Source organism: Eptatretus burgeri, chromosome 12, assembly GCF_056783735.1.
Source record: "Eptatretus burgeri isolate ZD-2024b chromosome 12, Ebu_testis_v1, whole genome shotgun sequence".
Taxonomy (NCBI): domain Eukaryota; kingdom Metazoa; phylum Chordata; class Myxini; order Myxiniformes; family Myxinidae; genus Eptatretus; species Eptatretus burgeri.
This window is the reverse complement of record NC_140972.1, coordinates 51627397-51648742: the sequence shown is the minus strand read 5'-3', so window position 1 is coordinate 51648742 and position 21346 is coordinate 51627397. Positions and strand designations below refer to the sequence as shown.

At 44.8% G+C, this 21346-nt stretch overlaps 1 protein-coding gene across 4 annotated transcripts in view; it reads left to right on the top strand.

Annotated features, from left to right (window-relative positions):
* Nucleotides 1–243: 243 nt before the first annotated feature.
* LOC147015614 (endoplasmic reticulum membrane adapter protein XK-like) overlaps nt 244–21346 on the top strand; it is a 35610-nt gene continuing 14507 nt past the window's right edge. Inside the window, exons 1-7 of one of the 4 annotated variants that reach the window (XM_085850535.1) lie at nt 244–428; nt 2260–2369; nt 2523–2587; nt 3232–3294; nt 3621–3943; nt 13407–13515; nt 13613–13766. In XM_085850535.1, coding sequence (XP_085706661.1) covers nt 3675–3943; nt 13407–13515; nt 13613–13766 — 532 coding nt within the window. In that variant the 5' untranslated portion in view covers nt 244–428; nt 2260–2369; nt 2523–2587; nt 3232–3294; nt 3621–3674. The other 3 variants (XM_085850536.1, XM_085850534.1, XM_085850537.1) reach the window with 3 other exon arrangements.

The following is a 21346-nucleotide window of genomic DNA, read 5'->3' as shown; positions in this document are numbered from 1 at the left end:
TCCATCAGGGCAGAGATTTGATGAACTGACTTGTTGGAAAGGTGGTATCCTATGACGGTGCCATGTTGAAAGTCACTGAGCTCTTCAGTACGGCCCATTCTACTACCAATGTTTGTCTATGGAGATTGCATGGGTGTGTGCTTGATTTCATACACCTGTCAGTAATGGGTGTTGCTGAAATAGCCGAATCCACAAATTAGAAGGGGTGTCCGTATACTTTTGGCAATGTGTTGTACTTGAAAAATCTTCGATTTTGCAAGTAACAAGAAAACAAGAAAGAAAACAGAGTGAAAACTGAGTACTCCCTTCCTTCGGCACCTGGCGACGACGTCCTGCATTGCTGGAGATGGAATTGGGAAGGAGCGGTGTACAAAAACCATAATAAACAAGAGTTGGCTCGCACCAAGTCCTTCTCAAGACTCCGTGGGGTAAGTATTCTATGAATACCATCTAGTTATATGTGGATATCAATTGAATGGGTTGAAAATTGACGATTTATGTGACCTTGGCCTTTGACCTTTTGGCTTATTGACCTCGAAACCGATATGCTTCCAGCTTGTCACCACCTCTACTCTACCAAGTGATGAAGCATTGTGAAGATCAGAGTAAAAATGTGACCTGCAAGCAATTGATTTACAAAGACAAATAAACAGAATAACAGACCAGACCAACCAATATAGTTTGGTATCTTAGTTTGCATGTAAGACAGACAGGTGAAAACATAACCTACCTCCGTCCACCTTCAGGGCGGACTTGTAAAGAAGAAGAAGGAGTGGGTATATCATTGTTCCCTCCACGCTCCACCACCGAGGGTGGGCAGAGGTTATGATTTCATTCCATTCTGACTGTTTGTTAATTTGTGAAAATCAAAGATGTTCAACTATCATATATTGGTTGGTCGCGTCTGTTAGTCTGTATGTCAATTCCCTACAGGTTGCAATTTTAAACCGATCTTCAAGAAACTTCACCACCTGCTGGAGTTCGTCGTCATAAGGAAAAAAGCCTTGTTTTTAGGTCAAAAGGTCAACATTGGCCAAATTTTTTAAACCCTCAGTTTTCATCCCATTGACCTGAAATTTGAAGATTTGCATGTCAGGTCACTATTATTTTTGAGGTCAACATCGGCCAAAAGGTCGACATAGGTCGACATAGGCCGTATTTCTACAATTGTCAATTTTCATCTGATTGACTAGAAATTTGAAGAGGATTTGCATATTTGGTCATTTAATTCAACCACCAATTATTTTTCATGTCCAGGTTGTTGTATGTGAGCCTGGTGTTGGCTTAGTGGTTAGGGTAGCTGGCATGGGATCCTAGGATCCTGAGTTTGAACCCCTCTGGCCACTGAATTAACACCAGGGGGTTGACTCAGCCTGTCATCCTTCCGAGGTCGGAGAAATGAGTCCCGGTGTACGCCCCGGTTAGAATAGGTGTACCCTATCCCTGTGTGTCATAAGAGGCGACCAGGGTTGGCGTCAGGAAGGGCATCCGGCCATAAAAAAACATTGCCTCAAGAAGGGAACCATGATTGCAGGGAACCCGCAAAAAGCTAACCCCTGCTCAGCAGAGAAAAATGGCTGTAAAAAGGCTGTTTTTTATTTTATTTTTTTAGTTTGTTGTATGTATGGATTGCTATGCACGACATCTTTCTTGTTCATTTGTCTGTCAATCGCCTGCAAGTCACATTTTACTTGGTTCAAATTTTGACCCAGCTCTAAACTGTCATTCTGGTGTTTAGCAGGTAGGGTGATGCACCATTTTGTGTGCCGTCCCTCGGGTGGACCTGAAGCCCGTGGACCCGTCAGCCAGCACTGGTTGTTGGTTGACGTAAAATATTCCACGGTGGCTTTTGAGAAGAGGAGGAGGAGTTATTTCCGGCACACTAAACAAATTCCAAATTTCCTGCTTACTCCAGAGAGGGCACTGCATCAGCGACACACAAGGCACAAAACTGTGCTCCCTGTATACAAATACAACCACCAGCCATGCACCGCATGGGAGTGTATTCATGATCATAATCCAGAGATTTCGGTTTCAAAACATCCCAGGCGTTTAACATTTAACCCAACGTCTTCAAGGGAATAATCTCGATCAGATATTTTTGTCGCGATTCTCCTTTTTTTTCACCATTTTTTTCTCCTGTATGTTGGCGTACAAATGAATAGGTCGAAAAAAAATTCACTCCGTATTTGTGTATGTATTAACAGTTTCCACTTGTGTCTACAGTCCTAAACAAGGTCTTCTTCACTTCCATTGCAGCAAGCTCTTTCTCGCAATCAATCAGGTGTTGGCTCCTCCCAGCGGGTGTCGGTCACTGCCGCGCCCTTTTCTCCACCTATCGTCGCATGTCCACAAATTATCCTTCCAAGGTATTATGCACCAACTGCGCATTTCGCTTTGCTCTTTCGTATCGGTGTTCACCTCCACCTGTGCCCTTTGTGAAGCCAATTCTGTTCCGGCCTGTATTTCTCATCATTTCTGCCCAACTTGCTTCATGCTGTTGATTTCGTGCTTTACCGCAGAGCGTTGATGTCTGCATTGCAGAGATTAGGGACGTTCGAGACTATAAAGACTAGTTCATAGAAAGGTAGGTTTTGGATAAGGACGCGTTCGTTGATCTCATAATGATCTTTGATTTGAAATGGTCGAAGCCCTTCAAAACGATCTCGTAAAATGATTGGCTTGCTATTGTCCTGTCGATGTGGAAAGATCTGTCTGGCAACTCCCTGTTATTTGTTAGATCAGATGTTCCAGTTCCTCTACCCTGGCATGACAGTTGGGTAACCCAATTATCTTTTCCTTGTGGTTGTCTACACCCTCTTGAGTACTTGTATTGCTTAAGTTTGACAGTTTTGTTTTGAGAGATGTGCCAATTATTTTGCACGGATGTTGTGTCTGGATCCATATTCATTTTGCATCTTGGATGATTGTGTAGCGCTTTGTTTCCACGTCGCATTTGGGATAATTATTTGTGACAGTGTCGCGGGCGACGCCATAATAAGTGGTTTAAAGCTGTAGGTTACGTTCAATTGTGCTGGTTTCAAGTCTATATATGTATGTATATATATATATATATATATATATATATATATATATATATATATATATATATATATATATATATATATATATATATATATATATCGGCAGAGTCGGATTCCTTGGCTAATGGTTCTTCGTCGGATGTTGTTTCGTTTTTCCAAATAGGACTAATTGATTCTCAATTTCTAGATCACAGCGATCCCTTGTCCGAGAGGCCTTGGACCGAAAGGCGAACACGGGAAATCTTGTCAGGTAAGAACGTCCGTGTTGTATTTATTTTTGGGTCTTTTATGTCTGCATTTTCTCTTAAACGTGTTGTTTTTATAAACAGGTGCAGGAATGGTTCCTTTTTAAAGCGGTGAATGAAAATTCCGAGGGTTGTTTGCTCGAATTGTAATTTGCATAAACTCTCACCATAGTATTTAAAGTCGGGTTGTATTTTACACAAAATGGTATTCCACATGTACACAAACCAGTTTTCTATGTCCCTTTTGTAAGGTGTTTAGATATTTCAAATGTACACACGACGAGTGAAAACAAAAGCAAATGACGTCCTCTTCTTGGCATTTCTTCACCAGCTCAATCTCAGTGCTTCATTGGCTTCGTACTGACGGGAGAGCACCACGTTGATCATGACGTGGCAAAACGGTGTCCGGCCAGCCGTTCCTGTTGGAGTTGCTGCCTCGGTGTTCCTACTCGTGGCCGAATTTGTGGCCGCTTGCGTCACCGCGGCTCTTTACGGCACTGCGGGGGACCCGACTTGGCTCGGCCTCACGCTCTTGTTCGCCCTCGTCGCCTCGCTCGCTGTACAACTGGCTCTGGTCGTCATCCACAGGGACATCGGACGTGACCGACCTCTCGTCCTGTTGCTGCACCTCCTCCAAATGGGTGCGCTTGTCAGGTGTGTCCCTGTGCGTGCTCAGGGGATTTTTGGAATTTTTTTTGTTCCTGTTGTGGTATATCCGTGCTTGGGAATGTGCTGCCTCCACGCTTACCATTACACAGACTGAAATGATTCGAACGTTTGTCTCTCTCCTTGGGGTTTGCATGACTACCATGTAAACGTCATTGCAGCAAAGGGCAGAGTGTGCCCAGTATTTTATTTGTTTATTTACAAAAAGTGGTTGAGAAATGTCCATGGCAGGCCCATATACATTATTTTTTGAAGGGGTGTTAGGGATGGAGGGGGTTGTGTAGCTTCAAAACATTGGACCCTGAAGAGCATAATTGTGCCGTGTTGTCATGACCGTTGCGGGATCGAAGGCACTCCACGTCGTCATGCCCGTCGTGGGATCGGAGTCACGCCGCATCATCATGCCCATCGTGGGATCGGAGGCCCGCCGCGTCATCATGTCCGTCGTGGGATCGGAGGCCCGTCGCATCATCATGCCCATCGCGGGATCGGAGGCCCGTCGCATCATCATGCCCATCGCGGGATCTGAGGCCCGCCGCATCATCATGCCCATCGCGAGATCGGTGGCACGCCGCGTTGTCATGCCGTTGCGGGTTCGGAGGCGCGCCGCGTTGTCTCGCCACGTCGTCATGCCCGTCGTGGGATCGGAGGCCCGCCGCGTCATCATGCCCGTTGCGGGATCAGAGGCATGCCAAATCGTCATGCCCGTTGCGGGATCAGAGGCATGCCACGTTATCAAGCCCGTCGCGGGATTGGAGTCATGCCACGTCATCATACCCGTCACGGGATCGGAGGCACGCCGCGTAGTCATACCCGTTGCGGGATTGGAGGCACGCCGCGTTATCATGCCCGTTGCGGGATCGGAGGCATGCCGCGTTATCATGCCCGTCGCGGGATTGGAGTCATGCCACGTCATCATACCCGTCGCGGGATCGGAGGCACGCGCGTCATCATGCCCGTCGCGGGATCGGAGGCCCACCGCGTTGTCATGCCCGTCGCGGGATCGGAGGCACGCCGCGTCGTCATGCACGTCGCGGGATCGTCGACCCGCCGCGTCATCATGCACGTTCCGCACAGGATCGTAGGCCTGCCGTGTCCTCATGCCCGTCGCGGTATCGGAGGCCCGCCGCGTCATCATGTCCGTCGCGGGATCGGAGGCCCACCGCGTTGCTTCACCATGGATCGTGAAAGTGTCAAATACAGAGCTGAATGGGTTTTCATTTTGGGGCATTTTCAGGCCATATGTCAGGATGGCATCAACATTACAGCATTTCAAATACTGTTTCATTGATTGAAGTCGTCAAATGCAGATGAAAGTTCGAGTTCAAGTTCAATTCACCAAGTGACAAATGACAGGAAACACCACCTCTGAAAAGGGAACATAACATGAATACACTGATTTGCAGACATGTTGTACTTTTGTTTTTGTAATATTACAAGTACTGTAAGTTCATCATTAAGGTCTATCGAATTAGTGTTAGTGGTCAATACATAGTAAGCGGTTGGAAGGGGGCGGAAGAAGAGATGAGAAACAATGTATTTGATGATCAAAAGCATGATTCTTTTTAAAAAAATTACTTTCTCCCAGGTAAACATAGGCCCTCCACAGCACAATGCGAGGATCTGATAAATTTTTAGAAACACTTCGAAGCAGGCACTTACCGTTCGCTTCGTCTTTCAGCAGCTTTCCAAGTTCCACACAACATGCTTACCATTTCAGGTAACATCCGCCATGCATGATTCATTCCACACTGGCTTTCGACTGGTATCAGATGATATGCATGCTCACTGCATAAAAGCTTGAATGGGATTGGCTTTTACATTAACGGTATGGTCACACACAAGCGTTCAGTGGAACACACTAACCAAGGAGACAGGGTCAAGTGATAACCTGATTTCGTAGATTGTGCAGGTTACAAGTAAGTTTATCATTAAGATCTATCGAAGTAGTGTTTGAGGAAGGCTGCATTCGTATTATTTGTCTTTTCTTCTTTTTCTTTCTTCTTCTTCTTCTTCGTCTTCTCATTCTTCTTCTTCTCCTTCTTCTTCTCCTTGCAAATTCACCTCACTAAAAAGAATGCTTCTAAAATAATGTGGACCTTTTAGATTTTGGAGGGGGTATGTATCCTCCCCCCCCCCTTCCCTTGATATGGGCCTGTATGGGGTAGTTTTACACGACTGAATGGGTGGCCTACACGTTACCCCCGATCTCTCATGCCCCCATTAATCCTACTTAACCCACCTACCTTCAGGTTAATGTGTTTCCTCCCATACTTTCTCTTTTCCTGTTCATTCGTTCCCTTGTTGAATCCAACTGTGGCCCCACTTCTCTACTATCAGTTTGTTGCTATTTTACCCTCTGTGACCTCACTTCTCCAAGAGTTTATATCTTGGATTTAAAAAATGATGGAATGAGAGATTGATATGTCCCATGTTCTATTTCTGTATAATGGAAGGGGATGAATAATGAGTATATTGAGTATTTAAATGAGGACAATTCAATTTGTTAAGCCTCTTGTAACATCTCTCCTCACGTCATCCCCCATACATACTCATGATCTGTTGCACCCCAAATGACCTAATTCCCAAGCACAACCTTTTCCTGGGTATTGTGATTTATCCCCCCCCCCCTCTTTTTGTTACTTGCAAAATCGAAGTTTTTTTCAAGTATATCGGTCAGTCGATTTTGTTATTCTGTCTCTTTCAATCCCAAACAGTCACAATTCGAAACCGATCATCATGAAACTTTACAAAATTGTAGAGGTAGTCTCAACTGAGAAGCTTATTGGTTTTGAGCTCTAAGGTCAAAGGTCATCTTAAGATCAAATTTCTAAAATCATCATTTTTCATCCGATTTACTTGAAATTTGAACAGGATTTGCATATTGTGTCACTGAATTGGGAAACCAACTATTTTTGAGATCAAAAGGTCACCTCAAGATCAAGCTTCTAAAATCACCATTTTTCAACTGAAAATTTGTCAATTTTCATCCGATTGACCTGAGCTTTGATTAAAATTATCAATGTTAATCTTAAAGAAATGGACAATTTGATGTATCCATGGAAACCTTTGGAGGGGGGGGGGTAGACTTTGCAAGTATCGTGTTCTGCACGACGTCTTTTTCTTCTTTGTTTGTTGGTTGGTTTGTTTCATTTGTTTTTTCCCCACCGTATCCTTTGTGAAGTGTATGTGAGCTATCGCTGGCACCATGAACAAATTACAAATTCCTGCTCTAACCTACAGAGGGCACTGCATCAGCAGCACAGCCGCACTCAGCCAATGATGCTACATTGCTGCATACGAAAGAAGCTTGTATGCAGTTTTTCACCCCCATGTGGCCATCTCCCATTCTTGATCTCACCCTCTCTCACTTCTACTCTCCTGATGGTGTTTCCCCTTTCCATTTTGTTTCCTTCCATTCTGCACTGGGGCTCTTGCATAAACCTCAATCGTGTATATGTATATGTACATAGTGTTACGGCTGTGGAAATTCGCATTACACCATGAAGGGCCCATAGGTGAGATATCTCTAAGTACATGTGTAGTTAGCCCCAAATCCGTTGTCTAGAGGGAATTTATGTGATTCATTCGGGCTGCGACGCTTTGAGATAGCCGTTTTTCTGTTCTATCTTTATTTTGAACCAACCACGTCTCAACCGCCATCACACAACCACCTTAACCACCACGCCAGCCATCGTCACCAACTGCAACCACGCTCCAACCCTCAGACAACAACAACAACGCCAACAGCCACGACCTTTACCTTCACAACTCAATCCCGCAAACATCGCATCACCGTCATTCCCAAACGGCACCTTAACCATCAAACCACCACCGATAAACCCTCCACCACCCTCACCTCTCTCCTTCTACGGCCATTCCCGCACCACTTGTGAACACTGAGCGTCGGGCTGTTTTGGGCTCGTTCAAGATACGCACCGAGCCGCGAGTGCAAATAGCGGCCTTTCCGAGGGAGAATTCGGATCAAGAACGCTACACACCCACTTCTGATCCATCCAATTAGCAAGCGCGGAGCGGCTTGGCCCCGCCTCCAGGTGCATCTGTGTAAAATCGATAAATGCAAATTCTAGGATCAGGGGAGGTTCACGCCCACTTTTCCTCCGTCCAATTGGCGAGTGTGGCTCCGCCCCCGAGGTCATCCTGATCCGGAAATTTGCATATTGTTTTCTCCTGCTGGCCTATAAAACGGCGAGCGCAAGGCGAATCGTGGCAGTAGCAGTGTGTCGGCAGGGCAGAGTGAGTCGAGTCATCGGTGTGGCAGAGAGTGGAGTCGGGTGGCGAAGGCATCGAGTTGGGTTCTGCAGTCGGCTGAGGAGAGTTGTGGGAAGAGGCCAAGGAGCTCGGGTCCGAGGCGAGAAGGATGGCGGTCGGCGACGAGGTCGCGGTACGAGATCGCTCGTCGCGGGACCCTAGCCAGCCAGCCATTCTCCCTCCCCCAGGGAATCAACAATTCCCCCTTTCCCCCGCGCTGAGATAGTGCAACAAGGGGGCCCCGTTCCCACCCCACTCCAAACGTCGTGCCAACGAAACCCGCCAAGGAGCACGGAGTCGGGGCACAGCTACGTGGCCACATCTGCGGCTCGTCCGCCAACGCGTCACGAGGATGCGGGTAGGACCCCCCGGTCTCGCGGACCTGGCCGCTCCTTCAGGTCACGCGCGCATATTGGCCTACAGGCCCGTCTGCCCCCTTGTCTATGAGGGTGGCTTCCTTCCTTTGCTTTTGAGTAAATGTGTGTTGGCGCTGTCTGTAAAGTAGAACTGTATAAGTGTTGCCGTGTGTGCGCGTAGTTGGTAGTAACTCTGCGTCATTGTTTCTTTTGTTGTAACTGCTACATGTGCATTTTGACTGTTTGGCTGTATATGTGTGCTTTCCGTGTGTTGGGTAATAAATGTGCATTGTGTGAACTGTTTTCCCGTTTCGCTTCGTCTTTTCTTTATTGACCCTCCATCCTGCTTCACGTAAAGGGTTCGTAGTGGGCTTAATATGCCCGGTAATTAATCTGAACCGTCCAGGTCGACGATAACACCGCTCGGTTATCCCGATAGCACGGAATGGACCGCTTAAGCGGTTAGTGTCCGGAGTCGGCCTGTGGCGAGGTACGATCGCCCGGTCGACCACCCGCGCAGGTACTTAGGTCGATCAAATTTGGCGAGCAACCCTATCCTGCGCGGGTGGACAATTGGCACGGTCGTGGTGGGGTTAAACCCCCACCCGTGACTAGCTCCCAGCATTGTTCCGAGAGGGTCACGACAGAATTGTCCGTTCCGGTGGGCGAGGCGGCCGCCATTCGAGTCGAGCGGCCGATCGCACGCTGGCGGGTGCGAATTCGCAACAATATGTATATCACTGGGCGACTTTTTGTTGTTTTTTTTTAGCTTGTCTGGAATTTCAATTCGAGATCAGGTATTGTATGCCTGGTGTTGGCTTAATGGTTAGGGTAGTGGGCTTGGGATCCTAGGGTCCTGAGTTCAAATCCCGCTCAGCTGTTGAATTAACACCAGGTGGGGTTGACTCTGCCTGTCATCCTTCCGAGGTCGGCAAAATGAGTGCCAGCATGCTGGTATACTGTGTCGGAGTGGCGACCCGTCCAGGATTGTTCCCAATAGCCAAGGAGACTGCTTCGGCGGCACCAACGCTCTGCACAGAGTATGGTCCTAATGGATGATGGATGGATCAGGTATTGTCATCATGCACCGTTCATCCATCTCCCATTCTTAATCTCACCGTCTCTCACTTCTACTCTCCTGATGATGTTTCCCCTTTCCATTTTGTTTCCTTCCATTCTGCACTGGCTCTTGCATAAACCTCAACCGTGTATATATGTATATTGTATATGTATATGTATATCACTGGGCAACTTTTTTGTTGTTTTTTTAAGCTTATCTGGAATTTCAATTCGAGATCAAGTATTGTCATCGCGCACCTTCTGTCCACCCGTCTCCTTTTTTGACTTATTCAGGCAAACCGCTGGGACGATCCAGCTGAAATTTGTCAGCATTGCTCCTCTCCTGATTGGTAACAGGGATTGCAAAGCTCATTCCGGTCATGTGACTTTGAGAAGGTCAAAATGGCCGACTTAGTAAATTTCTTCAAAAGTCATCTTCTCCAGACCCACCAGTCAGAATGCTACCAAATTTGGGTTACAACATTAGGCCAGGGTCCAGATAAGCTACAGATCCAGTGGCCCATTTATTTATTTATTTATTTAAAATGAGGATCCAGCACTGCACCTGTCTTTGGCAGGGTGGAGTTGCTTGACCATTCATGCAACCTGGGTTGTGATCATAATTGTCCATAAGTATACCTCTTGATGAAACTATAGAAGATAACCTCTATCTTTAATCCCTTTTTTATTATTACTTGTGTGGATCAGCACATTTTGTGCGCCTCACCATATGTCGTTGCAGAGGTGTAGGCATCTTTGACCATGCTTGCTTTCTCTGGGAGTGAGGAGTTTGGGAATGGGGGGTGTGGGTTAGTGGGGGTGATGGTGAATTGGGGTTTGTGGGGAGGGGGGTGTGTGGATAATGCTGGATGGGATGGTGGGGATGGTCGGCCAAATGTATCTTGTGCTCTGACTGAATATACTGCATACTGTAAATCAGAAGTCAGAACCCAACAGGAATAAATACAAAAGGAACTGAGCACAAACTTATATTTATTTTAAATTATCAGTTGGAGCTGGAAGGGAAGGTCAACATAATATCAAAAACTGGAATAGAAAGTCGAACTGCGAGCCATACAGAGCAGACGTGCCCCCAATACACCACTTTCCTTGGACTTCCAGCTGGGTTTTTATTTCGTATACCATATTTTCTGGTGTATTATCCGCACCCATGCTTTTTAACCTCAAAAGAAGTGAATATATTGATCATTTTATTTTCTGATCTATATCTAAATACGTTTGTTCATTAACATTGTACAGAACAAAGTGATGGAGGTATCAACATGCTCACTCCCATGTCCGCTCAATTCATCTAACAGACTTATTCTCATTTTCAAGAAAGAGGAGAGGATACCAAGAAAATTTTATTTTTCTTTCTTATTTTTTAATATCATAAAGAGGATTTGTCTTGTTCCTTGAAAAAGGAAGAAAAGGGATTCATACTGGTATCATACATATTTCTTGTGGATTTGTGGCCCTGAAAAGGGCCATTTGGGTTTAATGAAGTTTTCCAGCAAAACCCAAGGAAATCCTCATCAATGCTTTCCTCATCGAAGACGGCATGTAACTCCTTGTCCAAATCAGGGTAGAGCAAGTCCCCGTCGCTGTCACTGTAATTTTCAGCCTCTTCCTCTCAAATGATGTCGTCGTCTGGTGCCATCCATGTTGGAGATGCAGCATTTCAGAAATGCTCGCTTGATGATGTCTGACACTATTTCCTCCCACACCTTGAGTTATGGACGTCTTATCAGCCATATCATCAGGTAGATGTTGGGAGATTGTGTGGCGTCGAACCCACAGTTGATGGCGGCTTACCATGAACCAGTAGGCCAACGACGGGCTGGCTGTGAAATCCCCAATGTCATGCTTCTCAGCTGAACTCCTCGCCTTCAGCCAGAGAGCACGTGTTGAGATGGCGTAACCCTCTGCTCTCTTCTCCCGGACCCAAGTGACAAGACACTCTTTGAGCTGAGGCCACTTCACTGACTTTCCCCTCAGCGCCACCTTCTTCCTTGGCATCTTCTCTATCGTTGCTTTGGTTGTTATTTAGCACCGGATAATGGACTCGTTCATGCCAAATCGTCTCCCAGCTTCCCGGTTCCCAAACTCTTCTGCAGATCGGCAGACGGAGAGTTTGAACGCTGTGTTAAATGAGCCCCTTTTCATCTTGATAGATAGAATGGATTATACGTGATGTAATCTGGTGACATAAGCCGAGGCATTCGTGAAACACAAAGCGACCCTTCTTAAGGGTCATGTGACCACCCACAGCCTGTTGTCGGATGCATGTAAGTTTGTGTGCAAGCTTATTTGAGGTGGGTGCTCCATTATTAGACTCTAGCGATTGTGAATAATTCTTCTTTTGATGTGAGACCAGGTGTTCTTTTGTTTTTAATGGCGTTTTCAGAGCCGCAAGGTTCTATATATGCCACGTACATAAACTCCGTGCGTCTCCGGATGTTACCTGATGTTTACAAGTGTGACTTTATTTAATTTCTGCACACGGTTAATGAAATGTTGCATAAACTCTTAACCTGAACCGATTTTCAAATTTTAAACGGCAGAATTCAGCTTAACAGCAGGTCTAACTGCTTAAAAAAAAGTGTTCATTCTGAACAGAATTGAAATTCAGCGTTGATCGTTTTTAAGACTGATTTATTTATTTATGTTTTCTATACTCGTGATTAACCCCTAACTTTTACCCTTTTTTGGCCAATAAAAAAGGGCGGTTTATACACCACAAAATACGGTTTTTTCTTTTGCCCAGATCTCGATCTCAATGAATAAGTCAAAGTAACAAAAATATTAGTTCTGATGAATACAGGTAAGTCATGGATGTGTTTCTTAGGTTTTATATATATATATATATATATATATATATATATATATATATATATATATATATATATATATATATATATATATATATATATATATATATATATATATATATATATACATATATATATATATATATATATATGTATGTAAAATATGGTGGAATTTGTGAAAGAAAATTTGAAGATGTTTTGGTCACAAATACTGTATACATAACCATATACATTTGCTCCATCATAATGTGATTTGTTGTTGTTGCTTTTGTATCCTATTATTGGTTCACGAGTCAGTAAGTGACCACTATATTTGTTATGGGTGTGTGTCTGTCTGTCACGAGCATAGCTCCGTGGGTTTTGATCCGATCTTGATAAAATTAGGGTGCGAGGTTTGTATCATGATCTAGTTATGTTTTCCGGAGAATGGGCGTGCTGCTCCCATTATGGGCGGAGCCACGCCCAAAAAACGTGTTTTTAGGGGGTAGCCGGTTTCAAGTTGCATCTTCTCCGAGGGGGTTTGTCCAATCTGGCAGGGGTTTCGGTATTTGGTTAGCCAAAAGGCACCTCCATAGCCCCACGGAGCTCGATTTTATTTTTTATTTTTTTTTTTTGTCCCAAGGTCAAGGTCACAAGGTCACGAACTTAAAAAATGTCAAAAAAATCAATAAATTGGGCATCAAGCTCCTAGGGTTTTCAACTGTTTTGAATTAAAGTTGGTATGCAAGTAGTGGTCTTCGAGTACTACAACTTTCATCATTTACGTTTTTCCCGATTCCCGCCAGTTTGCCCGTGGCGTCCCCTTGAAGGTCAAAAAATGAAAAAGGCGAACCGTGTACATTGCTCGTGAATCATCGCAGTCTCCAGACTTGTATTTTATACATTGCTTTTGCTGATTTGTTTTGTGTACAAAGTTGCTGTTTGTTACACTAGAGCTGTGGAGGTGACTTGGTTGTATTGCCGGATGGGGAAGCAGGAAGAGCCCTATGCTTGCATCACCCACAGAACTCGTCTTTCTCCTTCTGGGTCCTGCACTGATGTGGTATTCATTGGCACACTGTTTCCATTCCATTTTCTTCCAATGGATCCCATCGGTCCTCTAATTCCTCTCACTGTGGTCCCTTTGTCTTCCTTCTTAGGTAAGAGAGATTGGTCGTGGAGAAGGCCGGCTTTACACTCACAGACAGGCATTCTTTCGTACGGCTGTGCTTCAAGCCTTCCTCGGGTCTGCCCCGCAGCTCTCTCTCCAACTGTACATTTCCATTAGAGAGCAAGAAATCACTCCAGCTCGGGGTAAGAAACAGAGCTCAGCCAAACAAAATTGACATGCAATGTATGATTTTGTGATGGTGTTATGGTAAGTATAGTTGAGTTGATTGTGACACTGAGGTTTTGTCATTATGATGTGTAATTAAAAAAAAAATTGCAAATTTTATTCAACAATTTTTGGGGTTTTCAAGAATGTAAAATGTGAGCAAAGACGTTGACGTGTGTGCTACCAGTCCTTGGACTTGTTTCCCAGGAAAGCTATGGTATGATTATTGCTCCACGTACATAGATATATGAAAGCAGGGTTCAGCAAATGGTTCATGTCTGTCTTTCTGTCTGTCTTATCAGTTTATGATGGAGGAACAACCTAATTAAATTGAATGTTATATTTTGAACATGAATAGGAAGACAAGTCGGTTGTTTTGCAGTACCTTGGCTCAGAATTCATCTCGACCACACATGCGCAGATAATTTGTCTCGACCGCACATGCCTTGCGAATGGCAAGGCGCTCCTGTATATACTTGAACACTGCGTGGAGTATCGTGTTTTATGAACTCTAATTCTGTGCAGCATCAGTGGCATTTGAGCAGATGTAATTAAACTGTTTATGTTCAGCTTTCTGAAGAATTAAAATGTCTTGGCAAAAATAAAAGCACAGTCAATGCAGAGAGAATGTGGGTGGGGGGGGGGAGCAGCAAGACCACAAAAAAAAGAAACTCAGATTGTCAACAGAGTGGGTCTGACATAAAGGAGAATTTGTTTTGTGACATGTTCAGCGCTATTTTGGGAGAAAGATGAACAACAGATGGAGTTGGCTGTTTAAATTTGCCTTACTTTGCCAAAGCATCTGGTGATATTCAGAGAGGTTAGGCAATATATTTGATTGATAGTACATGTGTAGCATTTCATTGTTGACTTTCGTCCATACATTGCACACCTGTCCTGGAGATAACTATTTTGCTACCATGTACTTGTAATGGTTTTAACTTCATTGTCTTCATTGTCATTGTTTAACTGCAATTATCTCCTGTATGCATGTATTCTGTTTTTAAGTCTTTTTATTCACAATTTCTCCCCCATGACTATTTTCGTAAGCCTTAAATATCTACAACTTTTATTAAAGAATGAAGATGATTTCAGTCAAATGTAATCTGAAAATGACAACAGTTTGGTTGAGCCAGGATCTTCATCCTCTGACAGATGCATACCTTCATCACATGGAAGAGGTATGTCGTTCCATTAAGGTTAATCTAATTATTTTGGATGTTGGTGCCTCCCCACTCTCCCGCCCCCTTCACACATGCCCCATACACCTGCCTTGTATCTACCAACTGTCGTTAAACCTTTTACACCCCACTTCTGACTTTTTCTCTCACCATCCTCTCTAGTCTCTACCTTTCTAACTTCACACTTTAATTCCTCGAGTCTTTATATATTAGAAGCGGTGACATTACACATCGCAAAAATTCTGGTCACGTGGGTCATGGGTAACATTTTATTTCCATTGATAACTCATCATTATCCCCACGCTATTTGAAAAAAATGGGGGATATTGTAATCGGCTTAGTCTCTGTCTGTCTGTCTGTCTGTCTGTCTGTCTGTCTGTCTGTCTCTCTCTATCCATTTGTTGCACTATCTCCTGAACAGTTGGGCAGAAATTCACCAAACGTGGTAGTTATGATCACCACATGGCAAGAAGGTGCAAGAGCAGTCATTTTTGGCCCCACCTCCTGGAGTGGGGTAAAAAGGTCAAATACCCCAAAAAATGCAATTGGGTGACGCATGAAATATGTGACGATTTTTGGGGATTTAACCCCCAGGTTCATGCTCAGGGGGTGGGGACTTTAGGTCACAGGGGTAAAAATGGGGAAAAAAATTAAAATTTAAACTCAAAATTTGATATTGGGTCGGTCATTCCTGTTGGAAGTTTTTGTCATCTTTCAACCTTGCTTTAGGTGGGAAGCGTGAGAATTTGCAATGGCACGCCATCAACTTCGCTCTAGTTATTTTTTAAATGACAGGATGCTGTGCCATTGGATGCACCAAGCGATCAAATAAGGGTTTCAAAATGTATAGATTCCCTGCAGATGCTGGAAAGGCAATTTTTTGAGAAAATAAACTTATTCGTCTGCGATGGAAACACGACTTTGGGCTCTTTTTTGTGCCGGGTCAGTTGTCGTCCTGTGTGTGTACATTTATGTGTAGTGCTGTAATCATATTGTAATTGGCAGTTGAGTATAACTCGTAAAAAGACATAAATCATCATCAAAACATCTTTCGATCATTTATGACAAAGCAAGGGCATCCTGGCAAAATTGCTTCCAAGTGAACACGTCACTTGTGTATCTGGAACATAACTTTGTTTGCTTGTTTATTCATTCATTCATTCATTCACATTGGTCAAAGTGTTGCAGTTAAAGGTGCTGTCACACCTTGACAATTTAGCCAGCAATGGCAACGTATAAAAATGTATGTAAAACGTTGGCGTACGGTGAAATTTTGATGTTTTTTATAAGTTTTGGGCGTATTCATAACGTGTTGGTCGTATGCATAACATATTAGTAACGGGCACAGAACGTTTCGTTGTCTTATAGATAACTTTTATACCAACGAATGCTTAGCCTGTTGGCGGCGTTCACAACCTATGCCCAACAATAGTCTAACAGGCATAGCGCGCTGCACGTATCGCCGACGAACTCATGGCGTAGCCTGTTAAAAACCTGCCGCACACCGATTTAAATCGTAACCGCCTGAAAATTGAAAGTTTCAACCACGCAGTCACACCTTGACGATTTAGCCAGCATATACCGACCTATGAAAATTTTGCCGAACCAAGCTGGCACACGTCGAATACGTTATGGGTAAGTTGTGTATACGTTAAGAGCATGCTGAAAAACGATGAAGTATGCTGTCATATTTCGTGGTACGTCTCGTACGTCGTGAAATTTCCAGCATCCTAAAAATTTTACAACGTACTCGCCGTATGGCTCACACGTTCCACTACGCTAGGAATAAGTTGTAGGCACGATATGCGATCGTTGACACACGTCGACACTTCCTTGTAAGTTACTCATAAGTCGAAACACGTCGAGGTAATGTTTAGCATACCCGAAACATTTTCTCCATCAAGGCACATTTTCTTTTTTTCTCCTTGGCTCCGTGAAGGCACGTGACGAAATATCGGAAGTTATTGTTGTTGTTTTTTTTTGTCTCACGAATTTTAAAATATATTTGGACATTTGCTTTTAAGTTTCGACATCGACGTGACAATATCCTCAAACGGAAAATATTCACAGAGGAGGTACTAAGAATAAGACATGAGCAAACTGAAGAGGCAATCGGACGTGACGTAACGGCACGTGACGAAATATCGGAAGTTATTGTTGTTGTTTTTTTAACGCTGCCAATACGCCATTATAGGTAGCTGTAAATTAGAAACACGTTCAGTAAGTTCTGTGGTCGTCCGGAAGACGTCAATCAAATACGTCAATATGCGTTGGAGGTATGTTGCACATAGGTTCAAAGCACGTTACTCATAGGTTAGAAATAAGTTTTGGGTATGCTAAGCATTACCTCGACGTGTTTTGACTGATGAGTAACTTACAATTAACGTGCCTCGACGTGTGTCAACGATTGCATAACGTGCCTCGACGTGTGTCAACGATCGTGTAACGTGCCTACAACACGTTTCTCATAGGTTATAAATAAGTTTCGGGTACGCTAATCATTACCTCAACGTGTTTCGACTTATGAGTAACTTACAAGTAATGTTTGTCGACATGTGTCAACGATCGCATAACGTGCCTTCAACTTATGGCCAGCGTAGCGGAACATGTGAGTCATACGCTGGCATACGTTGTAAAATTTCAAGCATGCTAAAATTTGAGGACAACCGCAAAGTACGACGATGAAAGCCAGTGTACTACGACGTATGGCAGTGTTTTTCAGCGTGCTCTTAACGTATACAAAACTTACCCATAACGTATTCGACGTGTGCCAGCGTTTTAGACAAATTTTTCATAAGTCGTCATACGCTGGCTAAATCGTCAAGGTGTGACAGCGCCTTAACATTGGTTAACAACATGTCATAGTCCATGGTGGCATGGTTAATTCCAATATAATTCAGGATCCATTTGACTTCAACTTTACCTTGCAGCAAAATGTGTATTGTATTGAAAAAATTAGAGGAGTCAGAAGACTGAGAAAAATGGAGAAAATGAGAAGAAAGTAATAGAACTTATTAATGAAATGTGGGAAAAGGGAAACCCTGGATTATGTGAGATTTAATGGGAATAGAAAGGAATGAAGAATTTTTTTATATATATATATATATATATATATATATATATATATATATATATATATATATATATATATATATATATATATATATATATATATATATATATATATATATTGTTGTGGTTCTCGGAACCGCATGCATACAACAGATAGTGTCCCAAGACAGTTATTCCATTATTATACGTGTCGATAGTCCCCTTCCTTTTGTTTAGCGGAACAACAAGGGAGTGCGTTGTGATGATCTATAGCTTGGGTTGCTTAAATCATTTTTTTCTTCATTTCATCCCCACTCTTCTTTTCTGATTATTCCTGAGGTAAATCGGCCACGTGCGCCTTGGAGGCCAGCGTGTGCGGCGCTGCGGTGAGGGATCTGCAGCTCAGAGATTCTCGTTCCCGGGCGAGCCCTAAACCCGGCGTGTGCAGCGAGTGATGTGTGCTTGGCAGTGTGGGATTGTCGACTCGAGCTTCCGATGGTCTGGGGAGAATTGCCGATTGCATTAGAAAGGCATGCAAATAAATACCTCTTTAGAGGCTGCACGAATGGTGTTTTTCACGGCACGGGAAGCACGGCTAGCACGACGCCCACGCTGCACGAAACACTTACAGAGGCCAATAAAGCCGATTCCACACTATGTTGGGCAGGAGTGTGTGGGTAGAAGCGGCTTGTTCTTTTTTTAACCTCAATACCCGACGCATGTTGGTGTTCGCCCGCACACACGCTAGCAGAGTCTTGTGAACGCGAGCGCTGGCCACGTGCGTAATGGCGGAACCGCACACACTGTATGGAATGTGCTCGAAAGCAGACACGTACGCCCGCTTGTGAAACGTGCATGGATTTATCCATGGCAATGTTCTCTCTGGTCCTCTCTGGCAGCGGTGGATTCTCCACGGATGGTGAACGTCTTCTCGTCTCTGCGGCCAGCGAGGCTGCGATCGAGCCAGGGAATGTACAGTGCAGGCCACGTTGGAGCGCGCGGAACGAGCGCGTTGATCGATGCTGGTCGAACGCCCGAGCGGGCATGCCGGACCCTCGACCGGTTTTTCCGGGATGATTCGCGTGCCAATTTCGGTGTGGGCGATTCAGGTCATCTCGTGGGGTCGGAGCGCAATATTCCCGCTATTTGAGATGGCCTTGCCGGAAACAAAGTGAGGCGGTTTCCGGCCCAAGCTGGCGGGCCACGTGAGGGGTCGGGGCCAATCGGAGCGCCAGATTCAGGTGATGACGTGTAGATTCGGCATGGCCCCTCCCCCTGAGCTGCGGGCCCTATAAAGGACGGTCTGTGTTTCCTGCTTCTCATCTCTGCCTCCTCGTCTCCGCCCACGCCTCTTCGACACCGCTACGACCTGCCTCCTGCTCCTCGACTCCGCCTCCTCGTCTCCGCCCACACCACGTCGACCCCACCCGCCTACCTGGTCCCGCCCACTGCTCCACCTTCGCCCTCTGGACTCCACTCAAGCTCCTCCTTCATGAGCACAGTCTCCACACGTGCGGCTTGGGCCAGAGGCAACACACCCACTGTCGGGTACCGCACCCCGGAGCATCCCCCCCTCCCTGAAACGTATTGGTGGCACGACGTGCTATCGGGTGCACAGGTACTGAGATCACAGCCTCAAACCCCCCCCCCCCCCCACTGGTTGCAAAACTCTCCCTTCATCGGGTTATGTGTCTCTGTATGAGCGTGTGTGTGTGTGTGCTGGCGCCTGTCTGCTTAAGTTAGATTGTAGAAGATTGTTGTCATAGTTTTTGTTATTATTTCCGTGTTAAGTCTGCTCTGTGTCCCCTTTTGTCAGTTGCCTGTTTATTGTCGCACCACACACTTCTTTCTATCTCTGCACAACACACCCCAATAAATCTTCACTGCGCCACATATCTTTCCTCGCCTGCTTGTAAATAAATTATTATTATTAGGAATATTCCCTGCTCGTTTTCGTCTTTTCTTCCATTGATCCAACATGTTCCGAATCCAAGTTTTGCCGGGACTTTATTCCCAACGATCCATTCCTTTTAGCCGGTACATCCTTGGCAGTGTCGCTCGGCTGCATCCGATCTGGAAAAGTGATCCGATCCAGTAGATCGATCCGGTTCGGACAAGGCTTACCGAGGGCGTGTTTCACCAGTAATTAAACCACGTGATTAATTAGGTAACCCGATTAACCCATAGACGGGAGGACCCTCAGTAACGCGGTTGAGTTATTGGCGTCCACGGTCGGTTAAGCGACCCGCCGCGTCACGGAATTATCCGTGTGCGACGGCCTACAATTCCGGGGAGTCTGGTTGGAATCGACATAGCTTCCGTTATGTTTTCTGATTGTGCTTCATGTGATGTGGAAACCCAGCTTCATGTGTAAACCCAGCTCTTCCCCCACCTAGTTAAGTCTGCTCAATGTCAAGGTCAAGGTGGTCTTCTCACCCGACCCCCCGGCCCGCAACAATATATATATGTGTACATATATATATATATATATATATATATATATATATATATATATATATATATATATATATATATGTATGTATATGTGTATATATATGTATGTATATGTGTATATATATGTATGTATGTATATATGTATGTATGTATATGTGTATATATATATATATATGTATATGTGTATATATATGTATGTATGTATATGTGTATATATATATATATATGTGTGTGTGTGTGTGTGTGTGTGTGTGTGTGTGTGTGTGTGTGTATATTGTTGTGGTTACCAAATTTGCAAACCACCATTCAGGCCCCTTAGGTGAGGTATCTCGGTAAGTATATGTGTAGTTAGGCCCAAACCCGTTGTCTAGTGGGAATAAATGTTATTCATGCGTGCTGCGACTCTTCAGGATAGCCGTTTTTCTTTTACTATCTTTATTTTGGACCAACCGCCATTGTTACCACCACCAACCACAACATCAACCACCCACCGCGGCGCCGCTTCACGTCACACCTCGCAACCGTCGCATCGCCACCGTTCTTGCGCCGCTTGTGGGTGCCGGTGTTGGACTCGTGCAGGGCGCGCGCCGAACAGCGTGTACAAAACCACGGATTTTCAGCTCCAAAAACGGATCAAAAACGACACACGCCCACTTTTGTTCCGTCCAATCGGTGAGCGAGGGGCGATTTGGCCCCGCCTCCAGGGCGTTGGAGGGCGATCGCTATATGCAAATTTATGGATCAAAATGCATTCACGCCCACTTTTTCTCGGGCCAATGGGGAGCGAGGTGAAAGGTCGAAGGCAGGGGGTCAAAGATGAGAGAGCGAAGCCACGGGGCTTATATAAGCGACCGCGTTCGTCAAGTCGAAGA